This window comes from Barbus barbus, assembly GCF_936440315.1.
Source record: "Barbus barbus genome assembly, chromosome: 48".
In the NCBI taxonomy this organism is placed as follows: Eukaryota; Metazoa; Chordata; class Actinopteri; order Cypriniformes; family Cyprinidae; genus Barbus; species Barbus barbus.
This window is the reverse complement of record NC_136726.1, coordinates 11,625,057-11,651,257: the sequence shown is the minus strand read 5'-3', so window position 1 is coordinate 11,651,257 and position 26,201 is coordinate 11,625,057. Positions and strand designations below refer to the sequence as shown.

The following is a 26,201-nucleotide window of genomic DNA, read 5'->3' as shown; positions in this document are numbered from 1 at the left end:
GCATGACTGCGTATCCTCTCACAGCTCCACATCTATTATCAAATTCGCTGATGATACTGTGGTTCTGGGCCTCATCTCCAACAACGATGAGACCGCATACTTGGATGAGGTAGAGAGACTCACATCATGGTGCCAGGACAACTGTCTCTCTCTGAATGTGAGCAAAACTAAAGAGCTGATCGTGGACTTTAGGAAGAGACAGCAGCAGCCCTACACTCCTCTTATGATCAGTAGGACTGCTGTGGAGAGGGTGAGTAGCTTCAAGTACCTCGGTGTAAACATCTCAGAGAACCTGACTTGGACTACACACATCCAAACACAGGTTAAGAAAGCCAGGCAAAGACTGTACCATCTGCGACAGCTGAGGAAATTCAGGGTCTCACCAGCAATCCAGAAAACTTTCTATTCAGGGACCATAGAAAGTGTATTGACTCAGTGCATCTCAGTGTGGTATGGAAACAGCTCCAATCAGGACTCCAAACCACTACAGAGAGTTGTGCACTTAGCAGAGCGCATCTCAGGGTCTGCTCTCCACTCTCTGCAGGACATCTACCTCAAACGCTGCAAAAGTAGAGCTGTTAAAATCATTAAGGACTCTAATCACCCTGGTAACCTTCTATTCACTTTGCTTCCATCTGATAAGCGCTTCCGTAGCCTGATGGCAAAAACTGAGAGACTTAGGAGGAGCTTCTTCCCCCAGGCCATCAGGCTCCTAAACTCTAACTCTGTGTCATCACATCACATGACTCCATGTAAATATCACCATATCAATAAGCTATTCATAATTTTTTCTACCTCATATTGCTGCTATTTACATACCCTGTACAACTTTTTGCACATTCCTCTTATTATTATCTAAGTCAACAACATACTGACCTGCACATTTATATTTATATTTTTTATCTTCATTTTATTTCATTTTTTTCTACTTTTATTTTTCTTAATATTTGTATACTTTATAATTGCACTGTCCTTGGAGCGGACCTGACATACATTTCACTGCTGGTTATACTCTGTATAATTGTGTATGTGACAAATAAAAATCTTGAATCTTGAGGATGCGACCTACAGAGGATTCGACCTCCAGAGGACGTATCCTTCTAAATGAGACACAGCTACAGAATGGCCCATCAACCACAAAAAGCACGCTAACAGTCACCTGAAATGACCTTACAACCATTCAGAATACCCTCGAAACCAGCTAGCAACCACCAAACAATGCCCTGGCAACCATTGAAAAATGAAAAATGTAATGCTACTTTTCTTAAATGTAAAATTTTTCCTAAAACACACATTTAAAAAATAGTAAACAAACAAGGAAACAAGTCATGCTACAGCCTCTGCATTGACAAACATAAAGAGGGTCTATAGACATGCCCTCAAAGCAGGTTTTTTACTCATACTGTGTCAAAAGAAGCCATGCTGTGTTCAGATATTCATTAGTTGAGTGAATGGATGCTGTGCTGAACAGAACGCCGGGCCAGAGGAGGCAGGAGCAGGTGTGACGACCAACAAGGTTCTCGCACCTCCCTAGGATGGTTACAGCAATCAATTCCCTCCTACACACACAAACAGCAACCGGCTACACCGCATCCGCTAAAGCTTGACCCTTCTCCTCACAATAAAAACCAGTCTCATATTTAGGGTTTACACTAAGAACAGACCTTTCCCAGGCTGTCATCCACGAGGAGCCTCTTATGTGTGTCACATACACCGCTTTAACTCAGAGAGAAAGACGAGTAACACACCAGATGGCGACACTTTCTTAATAGAAAAAAAATGAGAAGTGTGGCATTACCTTGGCTGGAGTTACTGTAGTTTTCTTTTAAAGTTCATATCTTGGTATGGAAGAAATCGGAGCCAAATGTTAAATATTTAATCTTATTTATAATAGGACATATTTAATACTTCTCTTTGTAATGTCTATTTGTAACTTAGAGGGAGGTGGAAAACAACGTTTTAAAACCAATTAAAATTCATTATTTTTATTAACACCTACTTAAAATTCCTGCACATTATTGCAAATTAGAAATGTAAAAAATTATGTTGGAAATTATTTATAAATACAACAAATAGGGACAAAAGGATATGGTGTCATGCTCTAAGGCAGCTGTTTTAATAAATAAATTATAAGCAACAAATCATAATCAAAATGTTAGAATATATTACTTATTCAACGTTCCTACCATTTGCAACCCCGCATCCCAATAAGTTAAATATTTTCAGTCAAATGTAACAAATATGATTAGTTTCTATAATGCTTAATAGATTACTTACGCACCTCATTAAGAAAATTATTTGCTTTTTAATAATACAATATAAATAATAATATTGAAAATATATCACCTATTCATCATTCCCACAATATAGCCATTTTTTTTAAATAAATATAATTCTTAACAGATTAATAATGTAGCATATTTAGAAAATAATTCTGAAACATCCATATTTTAAAGAAAATTCTATGTTTTTTATTTATTTAAGACCTTTTGGACCGTTCATAGTTTTAAGACAATGATCTAACCCAGACCACCTTAAATATCTTTCCTCCTTAAATCAATGGTCATCCATCGGCAGTTGCCATGGCAACTATGTGAGAAGTCTCTTTTTCAGGCCCTTTCATTCACTGAGTGGCTTATGTATATTTGAGTGCATTGAATGCACAAGTGTAAATATGAGCGTGCGTGTGCATATGTGCCGGATGCGTCTTTAAAAGAAAATGAAATGTGAAAATTTTTGCTCTCAAAATCAACAAGCAGGGCTGAAAAATTATTCCATTGTTGCTAAATTAAACAGGCACGCCTCTAAATTACACCAAGAATTGTGAGTAACATTGATTTTGAAGGCAAAATTAGGTAGACACAGACAGATCATCTTTTATCTAACCTTTGATGGGAATTTATGATGAATCTGTGCCACCCCATGAAGATCATAAGCTAACAGACAGCTGAATTAAATTCATATGTACATGTCTGAACTTTGAAGACAGAAGTGGATAAAATTTGCAATGCACAATGTGATTTCTTCGCAGTGGTTTTTATTGAACATAAATGGAAATCAATCATGATTATGTGTATGATCTAACGTTGCTGCACAGACGTGCCCAAAAAATAGATCTATTTTGTACTACAGAGAGGGATATTAGTAGTCATGTCACAGAAAGGCATTAAAAGGCCTGTGGAAAGAGATATTGATTTCTCTGGCCCCATTAAATTGCATTTTAATTCAACAGAGGGTTTCAAAGATGGTAGATTTGGGTACACCATGCATGTTTAACAGCCTGGCTGAGAAGAAAACATAAAAAATACAGGTTTTGAGCAAGCTAATGAATATATGATGCTGACTTGTGCGCCGATTTTAGAGCACAGGTAATATAAGTGTGAATGAAGAAATAAATAAATGAACAAAAGAATGAACGTCTGTAAAAATGGATAGATGGCTTTATGGAAGCATAAATAGATGGATGGATGAATGAACAAATAATGAATGCATGTACAGTGCCGTGAAAAGGGTTTTGCCCCCTTCCCGGTTAAAAGATTCATATCATCAAACAAATTTGAATATTACACAAAGATAATGCAAGTAAATACAAAATGCAGTTTTAAATAATGATTTCATTTATTAAGCGAAAAAAGCTGTCCAAACCTACCTGGCCCTACGTGAAAAATTAATTGCCCCCTCCTGTTAAATCATGAAAGAACTGTGATTAACCACATTATTTTAGAAAGCTGAGTTAAATTTCATTATCCAAACCCAAGCCTGATTACTGCCAGACCTGTTGAATCAAGAAATCACTTAAATAGAACGTGTCTGACAAAGTGAAGCATGCTTAAAGAGCAACACATCATGCCACGATCTAAAGAAATTCAAGAACAGATGAGAAACAAAATAATTGACATGTATCAGTCTGGAAAGGGTTATAAAGCCATTTCTAAGGCTTTGGGACTCCAGCGAACCACGGTCAGAGCCGTTATCCACAGTGGTGAACCTTCCCAGGAGTGGCCGGCCTACCAAAATTACTCCAAGAGTGCAATGACGACTCATCCAGGAGGTCATAAAAGAACCCAGAACAACATCTGCAGGCCTCACTTGCCTCAATTAAGGTCAGTGTTCATGATTCAACAATAAGAAAGAGACTGGGCAAAAACGTCATCCATGGGAAAGTTCCAAGGCAAAAACCATTTCTGACCAAAAAGAACACTTTTGGCTCACATTTGCCAAAAAATATCTTGATTATGCCCAAGATTTTGGGCAAATATTCTGTGGAATGATGAGACAAAAGCTGAACTTTTTGGAAGGTGTGTGCCCCGTTACATCTGGCGTGTAAAACCAACACAGCATTTCATATAAAGGACATCATACCAACAGTCAAACATGGTGGTGGTAGTGTGATGGCCTGGGGCGTCTTTGCAGCTTCAGGACCTGGACGACTTGCCATAATTGATGGAACCATGAATTCAAGCACACTTGGGATATGCAGAAGGAATGAAGGAAACAAAATGAAGGTTTTGGAGTGGCCAAGTCAAAGTCCCGACTTAAATCCAATTGAGATGCTGTGGCATGACCTTAAACTGTCCATTCATGCTTAAACCCTCCAATGTGGCTGAATTAAAACAATTCTGCAAAGAAGAGTGGGCCAAAATTCCTCCACAGCGATGTGAGACTCATTGCCAGTTATTGCAAACGCTTGATTGCAGTTGTTGCTGCAAAGGGTGGCACAACCAGATAATAGATTTAGGGGGCAATTACTTTTTCACGTAGGGCCAGCCAGGTTTGGACAGCATTTTTCCTTTTCATTATTTCAAAACTGCATTTTGTATTTACTCGGGTTATCTTTGTGTAATATTAAAATTTGTTTGATGATCTGAATCTTTTAAGTGTGACAAATATGCAAAAAAATAAAAAACACTTTTCCCAGCACTGTAAGGTAGAAAAATGCAGGTTAGATCGTTTATGGATGAATGTATGAACAAAAAAATAATGAATCAACAGAAAGGAGGATGAAGGAAGGAATGAATAAATAGCTTTCTGGTCAAATGAATGAATGAATGAATGAATGATCCTCAAACAATTAGTGACTGAATGAACAAATCAAACAGAGGATGGATGATGGATGGATGGATGGATGGATGGATGGATGAACAAAATAATGAAATGAGCAAACGAATGAATGAATAGAGAATAGATAGCCTAAAAGATGGATGGATTAACAAACAAATGGTTAAATGAACAAATGAATCAATATGTAAATGCCTGAATAGAAGACAGATGATTAATAGATGAATGAATTAAACTAACAAACCAATGGAGAAAGTCTAAACAAATAAACTAATGAATGGAGGATAAATGACTGCTTTATAGATGAATGGATGGATGGATGGATTTATGGAAGCATAGATGGATGAATGAATGAACAATGAATGAATGAATGCATGGAGGGTACAAGGATGGATGTATGAATGCAGGTATGAACAAAAACTACTGAATGAATGGAAAGGAGGATGAATGACGAAATTAATAATTAGCTTTCTTATCAAATGAATAAATGAATTAATTAATGAATGAATGAACAAAGAAATGAATGAGGATAGATTTTCAAAGGATCTGTGACTGAATGAACAAATGAACAGATGGATGGATGGATGGATGAACGAACAAATTAACAAATGAATCAATTAGCGAAAGAATGAACGAATAGTAGATAGCTAAAAAATGGATGGATGAACAAAGGAATAAATACACAAATTAATCAATATGCAAATGAATGAATGAATAGAGAACAGATGGCTTAATGGATGAATAAATGAATGAATGAACAAACCAATGGAGAAAGTCTGAACAAATAAACTAATGAATGACTGGAATGGAGGATGGGTGACTGCTTTAAAGATGAATATATGAATACATTTATGATCGAACAGAAAACGGATGGAGGATATATACTTTAGGATGTGCGAATCAATAAAACAAATACATAGAGGATGGAAGGATGGATGGCTATATGACTAAACAAATGATTAAACAAGCAAACAAAAGAATTGATGATAGATATTTAAAGGATGGATGAATCAACTAACAAGCAAACAAATGAATGGAGGATAGATGCTTAATAGACAAATTAATTAATTAATTAATGGCTATAAAAAATTGGTGGATTTATGGATGGATGGACAAATAGTTGAACAAGCAAAAAAATAACTAATGAACGAATAAACAGATAAAAGTATGCATCAATGCTGAATAAACCTGTCATTCATAAACATAGTGTGCAAACATCATGATCTAATGGTTTGTCATTCTGAATGTTTCATGAAACCAGAGCACAAACTGATCGTGTTCTGACATCAGGAACAAACCCACAAAATGGAAACCTCCCCCTCAGATTTCATGTTACATCTTTCTCGCGTACATCTCCGGAGGGAAAATACAAGTAGAGGTCACAACATCAAATTTCTCCAAGCGGAAAAGAGAGCAACACACTCACACACGTGTTAACACACTCACCATCTTCCTCACACTCCTCTGGGGGCTTGGCTTTCTTCGCTAGTCGAGGGTCGAGCCATGACGTTGTTTTGGTATTGTGACTGAAAAGAAAAAATATTGCAACAATTAACAGAGTTTAGCTACCATGATACGAACCAAAAGAGTCTCTATGTTTGTTATGTCAGGCAAATGTTGGTACAAGCCTAACTTTGAAATTTAAAACATTCTAGACTAGATATCCCAGAATGCCTCAGTCACAGTGGCTGGGGGTTTTTCCAGTTAACACAATGACAATCAATACATTTAATAAGTCCCTCGTTTCTCATGAAGGACAGATGGGAGGGAGACAAACATCTCTCTCTTGCTCTTAAGAACACTCTTCCCTCAGCTACTCTGGCAGATTCAGTTTTATAGTGAATAATATTTTTATTTAAAACTAAATTTTAAAATTTCAATACAAATTCAAATGTTCTAGTAATAATAAATAGTCCAGCAAATAATTTCCATAATGCAAAATGAAGTAAACTGAACTGAATGAGCTCGATACGGCACACATAAATAATTCAGCTATCCGTAACGATCTGTAAAAGAGGACACTGCAACAGGTAGCGCTCCATATGCTCAAACCTCTTTCATTATAAAGTGTGCTTTGAAGTGCACTTCACTCACTCTATGAAGTAAACTTCTCCCTTCTCAGTGTAGGCCATCTCCCAGTTATCTGGCAAAGGGCCCAGTTCGTCATTCTCCTGGGAGTCCTGTGGGGACTTGGGGGCGTCTCCTTCCTCCTCAGGGGCATCTGTGGCGGTGAGGGTGGGGGTCTCAGGTGGGCACGGCTGGACAGGCATGTCTCCAGAAGCGTCGGTGCTCTTGTCCTCGTGTTCGCTTGATTCTGTGAGAGAAAACAAAACGAATCAGTGTCGAGCATGACCTTATGACTGAGAGACTTATTTGACAGTAGTGTTTTATGCGATATTCCAGTTTTGCGCATAAGCTAAATTCACATCTTTGGATGGAAACATAGCTACTGTCAAAATTAACTCTTACTAAAGCCTTACCAGCCTTACTAAAAAGAGCCTCTTTAGCTCAGTATGATTCAAAACCTCATCTTGAAGTTACGTAACAACTGAAAAGTTTAAATAAAGCATCAGACTCTGGTCTGAAACATCTTTCATTAGAAATGAGTCGAAGTGGCCGTGAAGCCCACATTCATAATTGACTCAGTCGGGTCAGTTTAAAGTCAGTAATCTCAGTAGCAGTAACAGTATTCAACAGTAACAGTACTCAATCTCAGTAACAGTGGTAGGTCGTAACCTGGTGTGATGGCGATGCCGTTGCCATTGACGACGGGGCTCTCTTCCTCATCCTCTTCTGGTGGCTCAATGCAGTCCTTCTCCATGTTGCTGACGGACTTATTCCTCTTCCTTTTTCCCTCTGCACTGGGTCGGGCACCGGGCAAGAGTTGGTCCGTCACATTAAACAGCATCGGCGTGGGTTCGGCAGGAGGCTTTGGCGTGCCATAGAAGTTATCTAGAAACAACACATTTTGGAATTTAAACTAGGAAAAATTACTTTCACAGCTACTTGGCACGCAAAAAGGTGAAGTCTGACTTGAAGTAACTTTTCAATAACTTCGCTGGAGCTATTTTTTTTCTGTGTGATGTTTGCCGTTACGGCACCCTCGTTCACTGGAGACTCAATCGTTTCATTCAAGATTCAAAAGAAATCATGTGTATTCAGGGAAATCTGTTTAATGATTAAAAACTGAGCTCCTGTGTGGTTACGGCACCGGCTTTATGAATTCATTTGCTGGTCTGTGGGGACGGAAACAGAAGAGGTGAAGTTCATCGATTCATTTAAATTACACCCTGGTGACCCAGAATTATAGACTGGGAGTGGACTAGCTTCATCTCAACAAAACCACATGAAATCTATAAAATCAATATACAGTACCTATATACTGTGCTGACTTCTATTTAAAATAAAAACAGCTGTTTTTACTGTGCTGACGTGAACCGTGATTTCACACTAGCTATTAGTCAGAGACAGATGGTTTATTCTCATTCTAGAGAGCATTTAATTGGACAAATATTCACATACACAATTTTTCGTCTTATTTCATGTAAAAAAAACAAAACAAAAAAACACTTGTTTGCTCATCCAGGCACCATTTAATTGATTGAAAATACAGCAAAAACTGGTTTAATATTATGGTTTAATATTATGAAATATAATTATCATTTTTATCAGACTCGCGCATGTGATCTGCTCCGTGCTATGGTGTCTCTGGACCAGAGCAGAGTGTGTGTGTGCTGGTGGTTAGCGTGACACAGCGCGAAACCAGACTTCTTTTTTTCCTCAATGGAAAGCATATTTACACTGTCTGAAACGTTCCCTGTCCCCTATATAGTGCACTACGTGCCATTCACCGTACAGAAAATACTAATTCTGTGAACAAGTGACCTATTGCAGCCACGGCTTCAGCGTCTATTTATAGTGTAGGGGGCGGGCGCTTCACGTTCTAGAGAGCATTAGATTGGACAGAAAGTTTGATGAGAAGATGAAGTACGATGTGACGTCAAAACAATCGTTGATCGGTTTTGGCGGAAGTGACGAACTGCAAGCTTTGAATGCTTATATCTTCTAAATGTGCATTTTGTCAGTTTTGGAGCACGCTGCCTTATAGATAAGCTTAAGACTAACATATTGATACTAACACCCCAAAAAACTTGATTTCATGGGACCTTTAATATTTTAGTGAAAACCTTGATACATTTATTTCAGCAATGGTTGATTAATATAAAGTTTTAAAAACAGCACTTAGTTAAAATTAGATATATTTTTTAACATTACTAGTGTCTTTATTGTCACTTTTGATTAATTTAATGTAACCTTACTGAATAAAAGTATTAGTTTCTTTAAAAAAAAACAACTTGAGCAGTAAGGCATCTGCTAAAAGGTTAATTTTGCCACCTTTAAAAAAATATATTTTTTTAATAAATTAATTTTTTTATGATTTATTTTTGGCCTTTTTGCCTTTATTTTGATAGGAAAGTAAGTACTGGCAGAAAGTGAAATGGGAGAAAGAGGGGGGGACGGGGTCAGGAGATCGACGAGCTGGGATTCGAACTCAGGACACCCATAGTGCAACAGTGTTATAAATTGGCACCAACTTAAATTAAAAAATTTATAAAAAATTTTTTTTTTCAATTTAAGTGAATTAAGGCAACCCTAGGCTCCGCCCCTGCGTTAATTTTGACAGCACTAATATATATGTTAGTGCTGTCAAAATTAGAGCGTTAACGCAGACGATACATTTTTTCAGTTAAACGTGTTAAAATTATTTAATGCTGTTAACGCAGGGGCAGGGCCTAGGGTTGGCCACCCCACTCATAAATGCTAATTCTGTCTCTTTTTTTATTGACAAGAAGTGCATTTATTCAATCGCAGAACGTCTTTACGAGCACATCAAACAGGGGACGTTTCAGACTCGCGCTTCAACTTCACTTCAGCATCAAGCGCGAGTCAAAGGAGCACGGAAACTGTACTCTGCTCGCAGCGCGTGCTCTTCAATACACGCACAAAGGTGCCGGTGCGCGCATAGCCTGTATCATTTCATATCAAATCGTGAAAGAAACTACGAGTATTCAATGTCGTGATCAGTTAAGTCACGAAGTTACCAAAAAGGCGATTAAAGCTGCCATAAAACTGTGCATGCATGTAATATGTTATATATGAGTTACATTAAGAACACGTCTCTGAAATGGTTTTCAAAACTGTCCTGGAGCATCCTAGCACTGTCTCCCTCACCTAACACACTCGATTCAACTCATCAGCTCATTAGAAGAGACTGAAATGGGTCCGACCTGAAGTGAGTAAGAAAAGGTAAAGAGATCTGAGAGAAAACACGATGCGTATCAGATCCGCGTCACGTTCAGCAGCGACAGCTCTTAAAGAAACAGCAGCCAAAATAACCTAATAACCAGCTGCTGCGATGTCTGTTCATTAAAGAACAAAAGAAAAAAGGAAATCAATAACTTTTATAGTTTTAAGGATTCATTTGCATTTAGTTTAGAATTTAGTGTTTGAAAACTTTATTCAATTTCTGTATATTTCTGCTGAATGACATTTATTATAATGGATTTATGTGAAAAGTGTTTCAAGTTCACTTAAATTAGAAGTTATCTTTAAAGCCTAATAAATGTTAAAATTGATAGCTCTTAATTATAATGTAAAGTTCAATGGCTATAGTCAATGGTTATGGGAAGGATCTTCCTCACCTCATGAAGAGAAAAGAAACCTGCGTCTGAAAGTAGTCCACACACCTCAGTGTCGGCTCTCAAGAGACCAAACTGCACTAGTTCTGAATACCTTTGCTCAATGTCAAAGATACGTGCTCCTTCTTGCTGTAACATCGAGCAAATTTAAAGAAATTCATATTCCTGGCCGCAATTATGTAACAGGTGTTTTATAAGCTTTATTTAGAGAGGTAATGATTTATTGAGATGTGGATGGTTTAACCGAATTCACTTACCTTCGTATGTTCCACTTTCTAACAAAGCCCCACTTTTCTCTAATTCCATAAACCGCTCAACGCTCACAAAGTTGTAGTCCACACCTGGGACCTCCCCCTCTTTGGGCTGTCTCGTTGTGCCTGCAGACAAAAAAAAAAAGTTTCCTTAGCACCAAATCATCATATTGATTTCTGAAGGATCATGTGAAACTGAAGTCTGGAGTAATGATGCTGACAATTCAGCTTTGCATCACAGGAATAAATAAAAATGGTCTGGTATTTTCTGGAGCAGCACTGAAAACCAAATAAGGACAAACGGTCACTTAAAAAAAACACTAAGCAATAAAGTACCTGAAAACTCACAAAGTGTTGTTTCCAAGTTCCATATTGACTGTTTATGTAAATTGGGTGCATAATTAATGCATTAACTGAGGCTGAGTCTTCTGAGGATAATCAAACCTTCTTAAGAAATCAGGCACTGGGGATTTGCAAGACGCATACTTAGCAACGATATCATAATCCAGTCCCTTGAACTCTCAACCAAATAGTCTCTGATTTCTCAAAACTTTTAGTCTGGGAAAAAAAAAATCATCCAGCTTTTGGCTTGTGAACTTCCCAGCAAGAGAAAGAGTCCATCCCCGCTGTTTGTTTTTATGACATTCCATCATGGCCAATAATCAGGTGAGACAGACATTTATTATTGAATGCTGAGGGGAAAATACTTGAGCATGTGAACCATCAAAATATGAAGCTGACTAAATCAATATGTCAATTCAAGTTTCTGTGAAAAATGACAGTGCATTCGAAATTATAGGGTACTTTTATTTAATTTAGCATTCTTATTAATTCTGGCAATTCAAAGGGCAATTTAAGATTAATCAGGTGGGTAATTAATAGCGAGATTTGATTTGACTTTGCAGAGCGAGCACAGATGTAACGAATGGGTCATCGGATGAGGCTAATGATCTTAATCAATAATAATAGTGAGCATGCAACCAAGGAGACATAAAATGAATATGAAATGCCACTGAGAAAATCAGAAACATTCAGAATCAAATATATATGTGTGTGTGTATGTTTCTGTATATATATACACAATTTTATATATTTATATATTTATATATATATATATATATATATATATATATATATATATATATATATATATATAAAAATTTAAATTCTGTCATTAATTACTCACCCTTATTTCGTTCCAAACACCAAGACCTTGGTTCATATTTGAAACACAAATTAAGATATTTTTGATGAAATCCGAGAGCTTTCTGACCCTACATAGACAGTAATGCAACTGACACGTTCAAGGCCCAGAAAGGTAGTAAGGACATCGTTAAAATAGTCCATGTGACATCAGTGGTTAAACCTTAATTTTATGAAGCTACGAGAATACTTTTTGTGCTAAGAAAACTAAAATAACGACTTTATTCAACAGTTTCTTCTCGTCCGTGTCAGTATTCGATATGCATTCAAGAGTTGAACCACTGATGTCACATGGACTATTTTATCGATGTCCTTACTACCTTTCTGGGCCTTGAATTATAACGAATGTTTTATGGTGCATATATTTAGCAAAATGCTCCTCTCTACAGTTTATTTTTCTGGCTGACTAATGAGTTTATGGTCACCGAATACGCTTTCTGAGGTAAATGTGATGTTACATGAATTGTTTACAAGCTGTAATATTATTATTATTATTATTATTATTATAGGCTGAAACACTGATTGAATGATTACATGATACAGGGTACGGATTGTAAAGTTGTACTAGGGCTCCTTGATTATGACAAAAATCATAATCATGATTATTTTGGTCAATATTGTAATCACGATTATTTAAAATGATTATTAGTGGGCCATATGACCAAAACTTTATATGAACAATTGATTTAAAGATAGTGATATATATCAAATTTATATTTTCTGTAAATAAGGTTGCTATGACATCTACATTTTAGAGACCAGTGAAATGCCACAATTCTCAATACCACAGCAGAATACCAGAGTAACTAATATTAGTTAAACAACAACAAAGAAGGTTGAAAAAATTATTGAAAATAATTAAACTGCCAGTAATAAAAAAAGCAAAGGAATACAATGCCAGTAATAAAAAAAGCAAAAAAATACAATAGAATAATAGAATAAAAAACGATTTTCAAACTGTGTTTTTTTTAATGCAAGTCTAAAGTAGCTGTTCAGTTAACAGCCTACTAGAGAAATTAAATAACCTAATGTAAAATAAAACTTCTTTACTGTAAGAATTAAACTTCCTTCGTTTCTTATTAAAGCTACAAAAGTCCTTCAGTCAAGAGCAGTGAGTGATTTTTAATTTGTCTTTTGTTGTTTGATTAATATTAAGCACACAGTCGCAGCAGGAAAATAGCGCGCTGTCACTTTAAGAGCTGCACGGATCCAGTTTACTGTTACGCACATATTTTTTTATAAAAATATATGATATGATTTTTTATATAATTTTGACACATTTTTGTGTTTTTGACCGTTTAGGCACTAAAAGATGAAATTTAAATGTCCGTGTTGTGTTCTGTCTCTGAGTGCACACACACAGTATAGCCTAATCTTCCCGAGGAAGTGAAAGTTCTCTTTCACGCTTTTAAAAACATAAATAAATCTAATCAAGTGAAATAAATCAAGCACATCCCATTTTGCAAAAGTCCCATTACAAGATTTTACTGATTTGCACGTGAAATTGGGCTTTTATGGAGGAACAAAAGAGCACCGCTGGAAAGGGGCGGAACGGGGCGCAATAATCGTTTTATCTCGATTACTGTATTTTCAGAATCCTTGGAGGCCGAAATCGAAACTGAATTTCGATTAATTGCACAGCCCTAAGTTGTACTCTTTCTTTTAACTTACGGATGTTTAGTCATGTTTATTTTGTGCTGAAGCTGGTATATTAATGTGGAGGAGATCATAAAAATGAGCATCGATTAAAATTGAGATATCAATATTTTTTTACCCAGCCTTAGTAATTAATGATAGAATTTTCATTTTTTGGGTGAACTGTCTCTTTAAGAAAGCTATCAGTGAGCTGCTAGCAATGAATATAACAGAATAGCAGAGATTCAATCAGTCATACAGGAGCTGAACTGTCTGTGGATAAAGCATTATCATTCACATATGGAACAACAATAGTCCAGTCAGACATCATTCTGGCTGTTATTGCCGTACAATTTCTAAACTGACTCCATCACAATGAATCAAACTGTCAGAGACAACCTTCCTACATGCCCAGACATCATTTTCATTATAATTTCCATAATATCCCCAGTCATAAATAGAATATGGACACATTCAACAAAATAAAACACTTTTTAACAGCAAATAAGCTATAGCATTTATTTTGAGCACTATAAGGAGTTTCTGGACACATTTTCAGCTGGTCAAGATGGCAGACCAGCTGACCAACCAGTTAAACCCACTAAACACCTGCTTGGAGACAAGATACACCTCAACTCAGGATCAGGAACTGACACGAGGCGGATTTGAACTAACACCCGCACAAGCAGCACATGCTGTACCCGCTGGGCCACGTCTCCAACTAAAGCAGATATCCCAACAGATTTTTAGCTTCTACATATTTGCTTATATAATATGGAAAGCTTTCAAGCCAGTGCTGATAAAAGCTTTTGCCTATATCTATGTGGTTTTTCAGGACACACTTAAATAACACTTTTCCTCTATGAAGTCAAGGAGCTCATTTCAGATTCCGAAGCCAGATATGCATTACCTTGAATCTGGAAATCAAAGGTTGGAGTCTATTTCTGGACTAGTGTGAAGTCTTTGAACAAGAAAAGTCCATTTTCATTTTAGGGCTAAAATGACAGACCATATGTGCTGTTTTGAGAGGTGAAGGTACTGCTGAATTATGAAAGTAAGACAAAGCTCATATTTTTACTAAGTGAGAGAGAGACTGGGAATTAGAAACGAGTGCATCACACACAACTTATGTAATATGCAGGCAGCACTGGCACATTGTGGTCTAGAACATTTAAATATTCAAGGATATTCACCTGAACATCATTTGACCAGCGATGAGCCTAAATATAGTAGAAATGCTTCCCTATGTAAAACTTTGCCATCAGTGCTGAGGTGTTGTAAATGTTTCCAGGGTGTTGCTATGTGGTTACTAAGGTTGTTTTTAGTAAAGTGCTACAGTATGTGTCTGTTAGATGTTTACTTTGAATTATTATTTGTATTGCACTAATATTAACATGCTAGAATAATTGACAGTTCAAAGAAGGCCTGTTGCTTTGTACAGGTTATGCACAAAATATCTTCTTGAGATCTTCTTCATGAGCCAATATTGTATTCACAATAGAACATAGAGAACATAACAAATGTTTAAATGGAGAAATTTCAGACAGATAGATAGACATCCAGCCAGCCAGCCAGACAGACAGACATCCAGACATCTAGACAGACAGACAGATAGACATCCAGACATCTAGACAGACAGACAGACAGACATCTAGACAGACAGACAGACAGACAGACAGACAGACAGACAGACAGACAGACAGACAGACAGACAGACAGACAGACAGACAGACAGACAGACAGACAGACAGACAGATAGACAGATAGATAGATAGATAGATAGATAGATAGATAGATAGATAGATAGATAGATAGATAGATAGACAGACAGACAGCCAGCCAGCCAGCCAGCCAGCCAGCCAGCCAGCCAGATAGAGATACAGTCAAGTTGTTTCAGATGAATCTTAGTTTCTTTTGTTTTTAGCATTCAATGCTAACAGCTAACATACCTGTTTAGTTCATGTAACAAAAATTCTGACAGCAAACATCATTTAGAATTTTTTTCTAACATTAAGGTCCAGTTTTACTAAACAGGACAAATTAGTACGAGAGCGCAGTTCCAAAAGAGTGCCGATGAAATTCCTGCGGGTGTTTTACTAACAACGCGCAAAACACAGATGCAACATCTAATTTACATATCGACTAACGCAATATACCAAGCGCAGCACAAATTAGAGCAGTCCCAAATAAAGAATAAAGAAGCCATAGTAGGTTTAAAAGAACCGGAGAACCTTCTATTTCCTGAAGCAAATTAAAAATAACATGGCTTGGCAAACAATATTTTCATGTTCTTCTTGCATTCCAAATAAATTAGTGTGGGAAAAAAATCCTTTCCCTTCTACTACGTACTCTCTCATCTCTGCGGTGCCTCCTGCTAGAAACAAATTGCAGCCATTTCAAGCGAAAATAGTTTAAGACATGCTTTTTTGGGCGTTAAATAATGGCACAAATACAAGTAATGTGACGAGTGCAAATGTTAGTAAAGCGCGTCGCGTGATTCATTTGAATACTCTCCTCCCATTAATTTTGCGTCTGAAAGAGAAACTCCTAAAAATGCATATTCAATAAGGTCAGGCGCTAAAATAACTGTGTCCACGCCTTTTCAGCGCTGGCCCTAAATCACCACCATTACTAAATTCATCCCATATGTACTTATCCATCTGTGTCACTACAGATTTGTTTGGATCATCTCAGAGATGTAAAGGCCTCTATGGAGGAGTGATTTCAGTGTTCTGACAACACACTTCTACAGTACATGTCCAGGGAAACATAATGCGCTGACGGAGGCAATTCAAATGCCTGCATCTGTATGCTGACAAAGGGCTAAACAAGACACAGAGGAAATTAGACAGAAGCTTTGCTGAGATTCATATGCGTCATGAATATTTATATCTTAATAATCAGATGGAAATACTGCACAGTTTTCTCCTTAAGTATTTGGGGTGGGATCTCTTTCTTTTGGAGATTAAATCTTGTGATTTAAATCAAATCTTATCAATTAGCAACATTCAGAAAAGATTAAGCAAACATTACTTATTTAATGGCAAGATTAAAGTCCCCGTAAACACAAAATCAAAATTTTTGGGGCGTTAGTATTTGGGATGCACGATATTATCGGACTGATATCGAAATCGGCCGATAATGACTTTAAATGTAAATATCGGCATCGGCCTGACATGCAAAATTATGCCGATATGTCTTGCCGATAAGGGGAAGGGGTTAACTCGCATGTGCTCAGGGTGTGCTAGCGATTAGATCACGTCAGCAATGTGGCTCATTCTTGAAGCAAAGTTTTGTCTGAATGATGAATAGATTGACTGTTTTGGATCGCTGCATTTAATGTGTGAAGGCATGTACAGAATGCCTTCACTGTCGGAGTGGGATAGAGTAAACAGTTATAGCACAAGCAGGGGCAGCAGTGACAGCCTCCCCCAGGCCCTAATGCCCGTTCGGTAAGTAGTTTTAATAGTAGGGGTGCAGTTGGCCTACTTCTAATTAAATTAAAAGTAAAATAGCCTACACAAATAACATTTAGACTGTGTTTCTGATTAAATAAAGCAGTAATTGATGTAATAAAATAAGTATGTTTTGATTTAATGGTCAGAAGCTATAGCTTACATGAAAAAAAAAAAAAAAAAAAATCACAAACATGACACTTGTAAATTAAATAATTTTATATATACTGATTTATTCATTAATGTGTAACGTTTTATTTTTTAAACAAATCATGAGCTCTAAAAGATTTTTTAAAAGAATTTTTACAACTCTTTTGTTTTAGACCATCTACAAATGTTAAATCTTAAAATAAAATATTAGGGTTAACACTGCATCTTTCTGGGGGAAAAAATGCAGCGATTGATATAGTTGATTTATATTTATTTTCAAAGCTTCAATGTACTGTTAAAAAACCTTTATTATTTTTTATTTAATTCTAATAAATAAGTTCTTGTTAAAAACTAACCAAAATTAATAATATTTTGCTTATAATTTCTGCACAGGAGAGACTTGGTGTTGTTTCCAAACAAAAGGAATTATATCGGTATCGGCATCGATATCGGCCAAAATGAGTTGAAAAATATCGGCATATCGAATATCGGCAGAATTCCAATATCGTGCATCCCTAGTTAGTATCAATATGTTAATCTTAAGGTTATCTATAATCAGTGTGCTCCAAAGCAGTGACAAAATTTGTGTCCGTCAAAATAAAAACATTAAAAAGTGCAGTATGAATTGCTGACAGCTAGCGGTTTAAAAGGGTAACCTTACTGCGGTCCAAATTAAAAATATCTCTTTCAAGTGTAGAAATTATGAAAGAAGTATTGTCATTTCCCTACTGTAGTGTAAAGCAAAAATAATATACCTATGAAATTTTAATTTAAATTTAAATGCAAATGTTTTACAATATATGGCTACTACTACTGTCATAAGTGTCTTAGTTATGAACATGGGTTGGAGCTCTCAATTTTGAACTCTCAAAGTGAATTAGAATAATTTAACTTTAAAATGTAAAAACATTTTATATGACAAAATATACAGAAGAAAAATTACATAATCAGCCTGAGGTGGGTGCTGATCTGTTTTGGCTAATGCATCTGTTCAGATGACTTCCTGAAGAGACCTGATTAAATACATCCATGGGGTAAATCTGATTATAACAGGGAATAGAAACTGGCTTAGTTTCTCTCTCCGTTCAATCTCATGCGATTATGGCTGATGTGATTATGAGAAATGATGAGAAAAAAATTGCGTCCAGCTTTACCTGTTTTCATTTCTCTGCTTGATTACCTCCTTATATCAGCTTCACCTTCCCGTGTGAAACAATCTTTCAGGTGCGACTGTTTCGCACTTGCAGAGGCTCCGCCGTCCTGTTTCAGTTCCCTGTCAAGGCAAATCAACCGCAAGGATACAAAAGGCACCTCTGCTCTGGCTTTACTTCGTAGTTATGAGCCACAGAAGCTCATTCTTAGCCTCTCTCGCTGTCTCCATTCATCTCCTCAGAAATCATCTGCTTTAAAGTCGTCAGCAGCATCTCTTTGGATCACTTGGATTGCGAGTGACATTCCCACCTGCTAAACAAAGCCTTGACAACTGATGCTCCAGACAGATGCAGACAAGCCTCACATAAACAACAGCGTGCAGAAACCATATTCACCAAGAAGACGGATCTGTGATGCAGCAGAATAAACCCAAAACAAACACTCTTTCCCAAATCTATATACACCATTAACAGAAAAAATGCACCATAGTTCATTCTCTAGAGAAAAGGAGTGTTTCTAGGTGGCAACAGCTTTTAATACAATAACAGAAAATAAACAGGGAAAAAAGTTTTGCTTTTTGCTTGAAGAATGTACACTAATAGATTGAAACTTATTTGTTTTTAATTAATTTAAATGTATAATTATTTGTATAATCTTTCTATAATTATAATAGTCAATTACTTGTTTTTATATATATATATATATATATATATATATATATATATATATATATATATATATATACACACACACACATACATATGAAGAGTTCATTTGCAGAAAGCCACTCCATTTATTTTATTTTTTTTCAGAAATTAAGTTTTTTTTATTGCACATTCCAAGTAATATCAATCAAACTGCAGTTGGGTTGTTTTGATTAAGTAATAATAACTTAAATACGGGCAATTTACAAAATTAAAGTTCATTGAAAGTATGTTTTTTCTAAACATATTAAAAGTTTGTTTTATAGCAAAAGCAGATAACTCCAACAGTCGTTTTTTGGCAAAAGCAGATAACTCTATATTTAATGCTTTAGAGTTTTAAAAAAACACTTGTTTAATCTTTGTAATCTCCTCAAATAACATACATATACCTGTACATACACACACACATATACATACATTCATATATATATATATATATATAAATATTTAATGCTATTTTAAATTTTATATAAATACTTTAACTACTATTAATATACTATAATATATATCTATTTATTATATATTAATATACATTTATTATTATTAAGTTTATATTATTATATTTATATAGGTTCACTAATAATTTATTAAAATATACATTTAAATTAATTTAATATACTTTATTAATTATTGCTAATTATTATTATTATTATTTTATTATACATTATAATTATATACTTATTCATTATTAATACTAATTATTAATTAGTATTAATTAGTAATTAATACCAATTATTATGTGTTATATGTTTTAATATGTTATTTAATTATTAACAATTATTTTACTACTATTACCTGTTGAATAATAATGTCTTCAAAAAAACCTCAAAATTCCTGAATATTTTGGAACAGAATTTGAAAAGTTATTACTAATCACTGATTTTTGAATGACAAAATGCAGTGTGATTTTTTTTTACATTGAAATATTCACGGTGTAAATACACAAACATTTTAAACTGCACCACTAAAATGCATCTATAGAGCAGCCTGACAGTAAGACTGAGTTGAGTTTGGGACAGGACTAAATTATAACATTCTTGCAAAAAAAAAAAACTGTTAGTAGCCAATTTGAATGAACAACAGACCAAACATCAAAAGATAAAAAAGCACTGCCCCACCAAACAGCAGTGGTTTGAGAAGTTCTTCTTTGAGAAGTCAAAGAAGGTGACACAGGTAAACTAATGTAAGAATCTAGGGTTGAAATGTATTTCCAGTCAGCACAAATCTTCAAGCTGGATGAAGGCTGACGCACCGAGGCCCTACCCTTGTGTAGCATCTGTGGAAGCGCTTGAGGCGTTGATGAGTGCCGGGCTGAAGGCCTGAAATTTGCCTGTAATGGCCTGCAGCCTCTCTGACACTCATGATTGGGGGATCGTGTTCCCTCTAATCTGCGGTCAGTCCAACCTTGAAGCCCAGTGCCTCTCTGTGCGCTGAATCACTAATGTCTGAATGGAGGTAAACAGCTCTGAGAGGGTGAGTAGAGGTGAAGGCATATGTGAGATACAGGTGCACTGGAGTGAATGAGCCTATAAGGGACGACCCAGGGGATTTAGCAGCAAACACGAGGCACTGCGCTTTTGAACACGATGCAGGAAACGGCCCTTCAATCATGGCTATACATTCAAATGCTGCTTCTGAGTGATTAAACCTGTGATTCATCGCATCGTAGGTGAACCGTAATGGATTGAATGCCATCAAATGCCTTTAGAAACCAAGGCAAATAAGGTGAACCTTCACTTGAAGGAGGAAACTTACAAGTGACTAAAAAACTCCTAATGAAGTAGCGACCAAAAGCATTATAACTTGGCACTAAGAGAAGCACTGGGTATCCACACTGATTTCCATATTCATTTAGATACTGACTCATAAAGTGTTGATATCAATTGATATCAATTCAGTTTTATCTAAAATGAATTTAAAAGCTCATCAAATGTCTATATATTAAGATTGTTCAGCAGAAATCAACACCACAATCCTAACCAGGATCCTAACCAGTGTTATTATAGTTAACTAAAATTAAAAATTAAAACCATAATAAAATTAATTAATAATTTGTTACTGGAAATAAAATAATACATTTAAAAAAATGTTTTAAAAAAATAATAATAATAATAAAAAAAGTTTTTTTAAATCTTTAAATTTTTCTAAACATTTTGAGCTAGTTGTCAAGAAAACATTTCTCATTTTATTGTAGTTTAACTTTTTGTACTAAAATAACTAAAACTGAAATAAAAATGAATGAAAACTAGACGTATATTAAAAATTTAAACTATTAAAAATGTCAAAAACAAAATTACTAAAACTTAAACTAAAATTGAGATGAAAATGCAAAATGTAAAAATAAAAACTATAATAGTATCTCAATGATACTAAAATAAAGCTAACCTGGATCAACGTTAGAGACAAATAACCTGCCGTCGTGTAAATAAGACAAATAACGTAAGGCTATTTAGTTTGTTTAATAAAAGAACAAGGTATAGACCTATTCTATAGGAAAGGTAACTTTAAATGGCTTCTGTTGTGATCTGGCGCTATAGAGAAAATAAAATTCAATAAAATGAACTTGACCTTCAAGGGGGGCGGGGGGTGCCGTTGAGGGGGCGTGGCAGTGAGCTACTAACTGTGGCTAATATATATATATATATATATATATATATATATATATATATATATATATATATATATTCATATTCAGTATTTTTGTCTTGGTCTATAGTGAGGAAAAACAAACAAGATCACAAGAAGACCAATTACATAGAAAGATCATGTGTTAAAACATAAAAAGGCTGGTCCATATGTACTGTAATTGTATAATAAATGTTATATTTATTATATAAATATATATATGTGTGTGTGTGTGTGCACTAGTAATATACTACAGTTACGATATATTTTCAATATAATATTTCCATTGCATTTCAATTATATTTTATTATATAAATAATATAATTATATAATAAAAATATAAATGAAAATTAAATGAAAAGCTTACTAATATGCAAACTATATTTATGGATACATTTAATGATCAAAAGTGGCAGTAAAGACATTGATAACTTTACAAAATATTTAATTCAAATATATAAGATATATAATTCAATTCAATGCTATTCTTTTGAACTTTGTATCAATAAAATGCATCATAGTTTCCTCAGAAAATGTAAACATTAAAGAGCACAACTGTTTTCATCAGTAATAATAATATTTAAAAAAATGTTTTTGCACAGCAAATCAGCATATTAAAATGATTTCTAAAAGATTATGTGACATGATGCTGAAAATTCAGCTTTGCATCACAGGAAAAAAATTACATTTTAAAATACATTAAAATAGAAAACTCACAATTTTTTTTTAATAATATTTCACAATATTACGGTTGTAAAATGTAAATAATTTTGCATACTCTATAAATACAAACAATTAATAGTTAATTGTGATTTATTTGATGAATTATTGTCACATAAAAATGAAAATAATTTGGAATTTAAATGAACTGACATTTTTTCAGACATTTTTATTGGAAAACAAAAAATATTTTTTTCAGATCATCACAATGGTTTGCATTTGTGAGCATCAACGTACGCCACCCTATTGTGTGTAAGCTGACAAACTAGAACAAAAAAAAACCTTCACCTCTCGTGCAAAACAAGAATGTATAGTCTCCATCTCATATACGTTCAAAAAGGCATAAATAATCCCAAACTCAATGCCTTCATTTTGATTTATGCCTCGGCTGACCAGATCGAGCACCAGTGTCTATTGGCTGTATCACAGAGTCCCATCACTAACTGAGTGCACTGCCTGGTTGCCACGGAGGATGAGGAGACTCATACATCAGGGTGACGTCGGGAGAGAGTCAGAGCCCCTGCTGGACTGAAAGGCCATTTAAGATTTTCATTCTGTCACCCAGCACAGCCATAAGCCGCTTCGGCTCTGACAAGCTCTAAGCTGAGACTTTGCCTTGAAGATCGCTTGCTTAGACTCCGACGTCGCTCCTTCTCGATATTTAGGATGTCGCATCATCATAACGGGACGCTTTATTGCCCTGATTTCCCGTGCAAGTATGAAGTGAAGCGGTGACGACAGCTCCAAACGCTCTCAGTGCCTCTACTGTGAGTCATCAGTAAACAGCACGGATGTTATGTAATCGACTTTCGCCGGAAGCTGGAATCTCTGCAAACTGGGGGAGATCTCAAAGTGGGCAAACAGGGTTTGTTTGGGGGGGGTTTTCTCAACAAACTCCAGAGGAGCAGTGGGAGGGTTTCCGTTAAACCGGTTTAGTGTAGCTACAGCAGTCAGCAGCAGGCATTTCAACTGACTCTTTAATGACTGATTTCTGGGCTTCTATATTCTTTTCAAAATAGCTGTAAAATATAAAATGTCTTTCTGGAGTTTCCTTTAAGAATTATTACAAACCTGGGCAACATGGAATTTGATTTACATGATGAAAGAAATTACATTGACATTCAAATGATTATTCAGCATAGAACCGAATGCATATGAGGAAGTCTAGAAATGCCACTTTAACGTAACAAAGACATAAGTCATCCATTTAATAATTCAAACATAAAAGGTAAATAAATAGGCAAATTTATAGACATATTTGAAACTGCCTGACTTATTTTGAAATGTGTCCCAAACGTTTTATGTAACAATAAAATAATTTATTAAAATTGACAAACTAATAGACATTTATATAACAACAATAATAATAATAATAATAATAATCTTTATTTTCTATAGCCCCTTTAAAATGTTAGTTCTCAAAGCGCTTTACATGAACATCAAAATACACCATATAAAAATTATTAAAAACAAGCAAAAAAGGAAACGTGCATTCAAAACACTTAAAAATATGAATCATATCAAATTAATATAAAAATTTAAGTAAATTCTACCCTAAAAAAATTAGTTTTAAGGCGAGATTTAAAAATATTAAAAGATTTTGCCTGCCTTTTTTCAATATATTATGCTCTATTTACTAAAAAAGATTTTTTCATTTACAGACATATTTACATATTATATATATTTCTAACTATTTAACTATTTGTGTTTTATTTATTAATTTAACAAACAGTAAATTCATGCTTTAAAATGTCGTTAAATAACAAGAAAAAAAGCTGAATATTTATGAAAAATGACAAACTAATTTACATAATTCATGCTTTATTTATCGGTAAAATTAGAAATTATTTATTGATTTATTTTATTTTTAACATTAACAAAATGTTACAATCAAACAGCTTTACATGTCTATTAATTTGTGACAAAGATTATTATCTTACATTTTTGTTTGATTTATTAAATTGATCAATTTCTAGGTTTTATTTATAGACTTTACAACTGCTTAATTCACATTTTACAATGTGGTTAAAAACAAATCGGTTCTCAATGTCTAGTAATCTCTGGTTTTGATTTATTTAGTTTAATTTTTGTTTGAATTATTCAATTTATTAAATCCTACGTGATTTTAAATAGCATTCCTTATTAAACCCAACCCAAAAGTATAGTCATAAACTGCCTAACTCAGTAAATCTGGATTGTCAAACGTCATTTATCAAACAACTGGCACTGCAAGTTGCTTCATAAAAAACAATACTACAAAATACTGCTAATAAACAGGTTAATGGTACATTTCCAACGTGTTTTATTCTCTAGTTCAGTGTTTTTCCATAGTTAAGTGCACTGTCATCCGTCTTCATTTTCCAATATACAGCGAAGAATAATGAGTTATTTGACTGGTCAACTCCCTAAAACATCAAAGGACATCATGCAATAATGTTACTCCGATTGCTACAATTACTCTTCCAGAGTTATAAGTGCGAACAAGACTGTCAATCAAACAGCTGGAGTCTATGAGCACATCAAAGCCCATCTGAGGAAACAAGCAGCAGACGCAGAGGCTTGTGATGCTCTGTCATCCATTTTTTAGTAGAGCACATTAAATAAACCCAGGAACGAACAAAATAACCAATATGACATACCAACACAAGATCTCTCAGATGCTGTTATAGATGTTCCTCACGAGTTGGGTTTTAATTCAATTAATATTGATAACTAATATAGTATGTAATATGTCTAATATGTAGTTAATATTTATGCAACTTAAAAAATAGTGAATAAATAACTTTTAATATCCCAAATAAGTAAAATATTAAACAAATGTATTTTATTGTTATTAAGTTCTTTTTTAAACCTGAATAAAAAAAAAAAAAGTGTGATTAACTTTCGAAATGAACAAATAAAACATGAATTAAACCGTTTGAAATATCTCTTACTATGTAGTTAAACATTTAACTACATGTTAATAAATAAATTACATTTTCACAATTTAATATATTTGTGATAAATCTACTTAAATGGACCATATTCTTCTCATAGTCTATTCATGCAATTAATTTTTTTTAAATGAAATGTAAAAGTGTATTACTGTGAATAAATTCAATAAACACATAAATATTCTGAGTAATATATATATATATTTAATAATATAATAATTTTTTTATGTGCATAATATGTGACCCTGGAGCACAAAACCAGTCTTAAGTGTCAATTTTTCAAAATTGACATTCTTTCCATTGATGCATGGTTTGTTATGATAGGACAATATTTGGCCGAGATACAACTATTTGAAAATCTGGAATCTGAGGGTGCAAAAAAATCTAAATATTGAGAAAATCGACTTTAAAGTTGTCCAAATGAAGTTCTTAGCAATGCATATTACTAATCAGAAATGAAGTTTTGATATATTTACAGTAGGAAATTTACAAAATATATTCATGGAACATGATCTTTACTTAATATCTTAATGATTTTTGGCATAATAGAAAAATCGATAATTTTGACCCATACAATCTATGTTTGTCTATTACTACAAATATACTCCAGCGACTT

The 26,201-nt window shown here is 34.6% G+C and overlaps 1 protein-coding gene across 1 annotated transcript in view; it reads right to left on the bottom strand.

Moving 5' to 3' along the window:
• Positions 1 to 26,201, bottom strand: part of magi2b (membrane associated guanylate kinase, WW and PDZ domain containing 2b) — a 105,328-nt gene that overhangs the window by 53,408 nt on the left and 25,719 nt on the right. Inside the window, exons 3-6 of the mRNA XM_079411625.1 lie at positions 11,015 to 11,134; positions 7,795 to 8,010; positions 7,153 to 7,372; positions 6,505 to 6,584 (exon numbers count right to left, since the gene is read on the bottom strand). Coding sequence (XP_079267751.1) covers positions 6,505 to 6,584; positions 7,153 to 7,372; positions 7,795 to 8,010; positions 11,015 to 11,134 — 636 coding nt within the window. The remainder of the gene's footprint in view (positions 1 to 6,504; positions 6,585 to 7,152; positions 7,373 to 7,794; positions 8,011 to 11,014; positions 11,135 to 26,201) is intronic.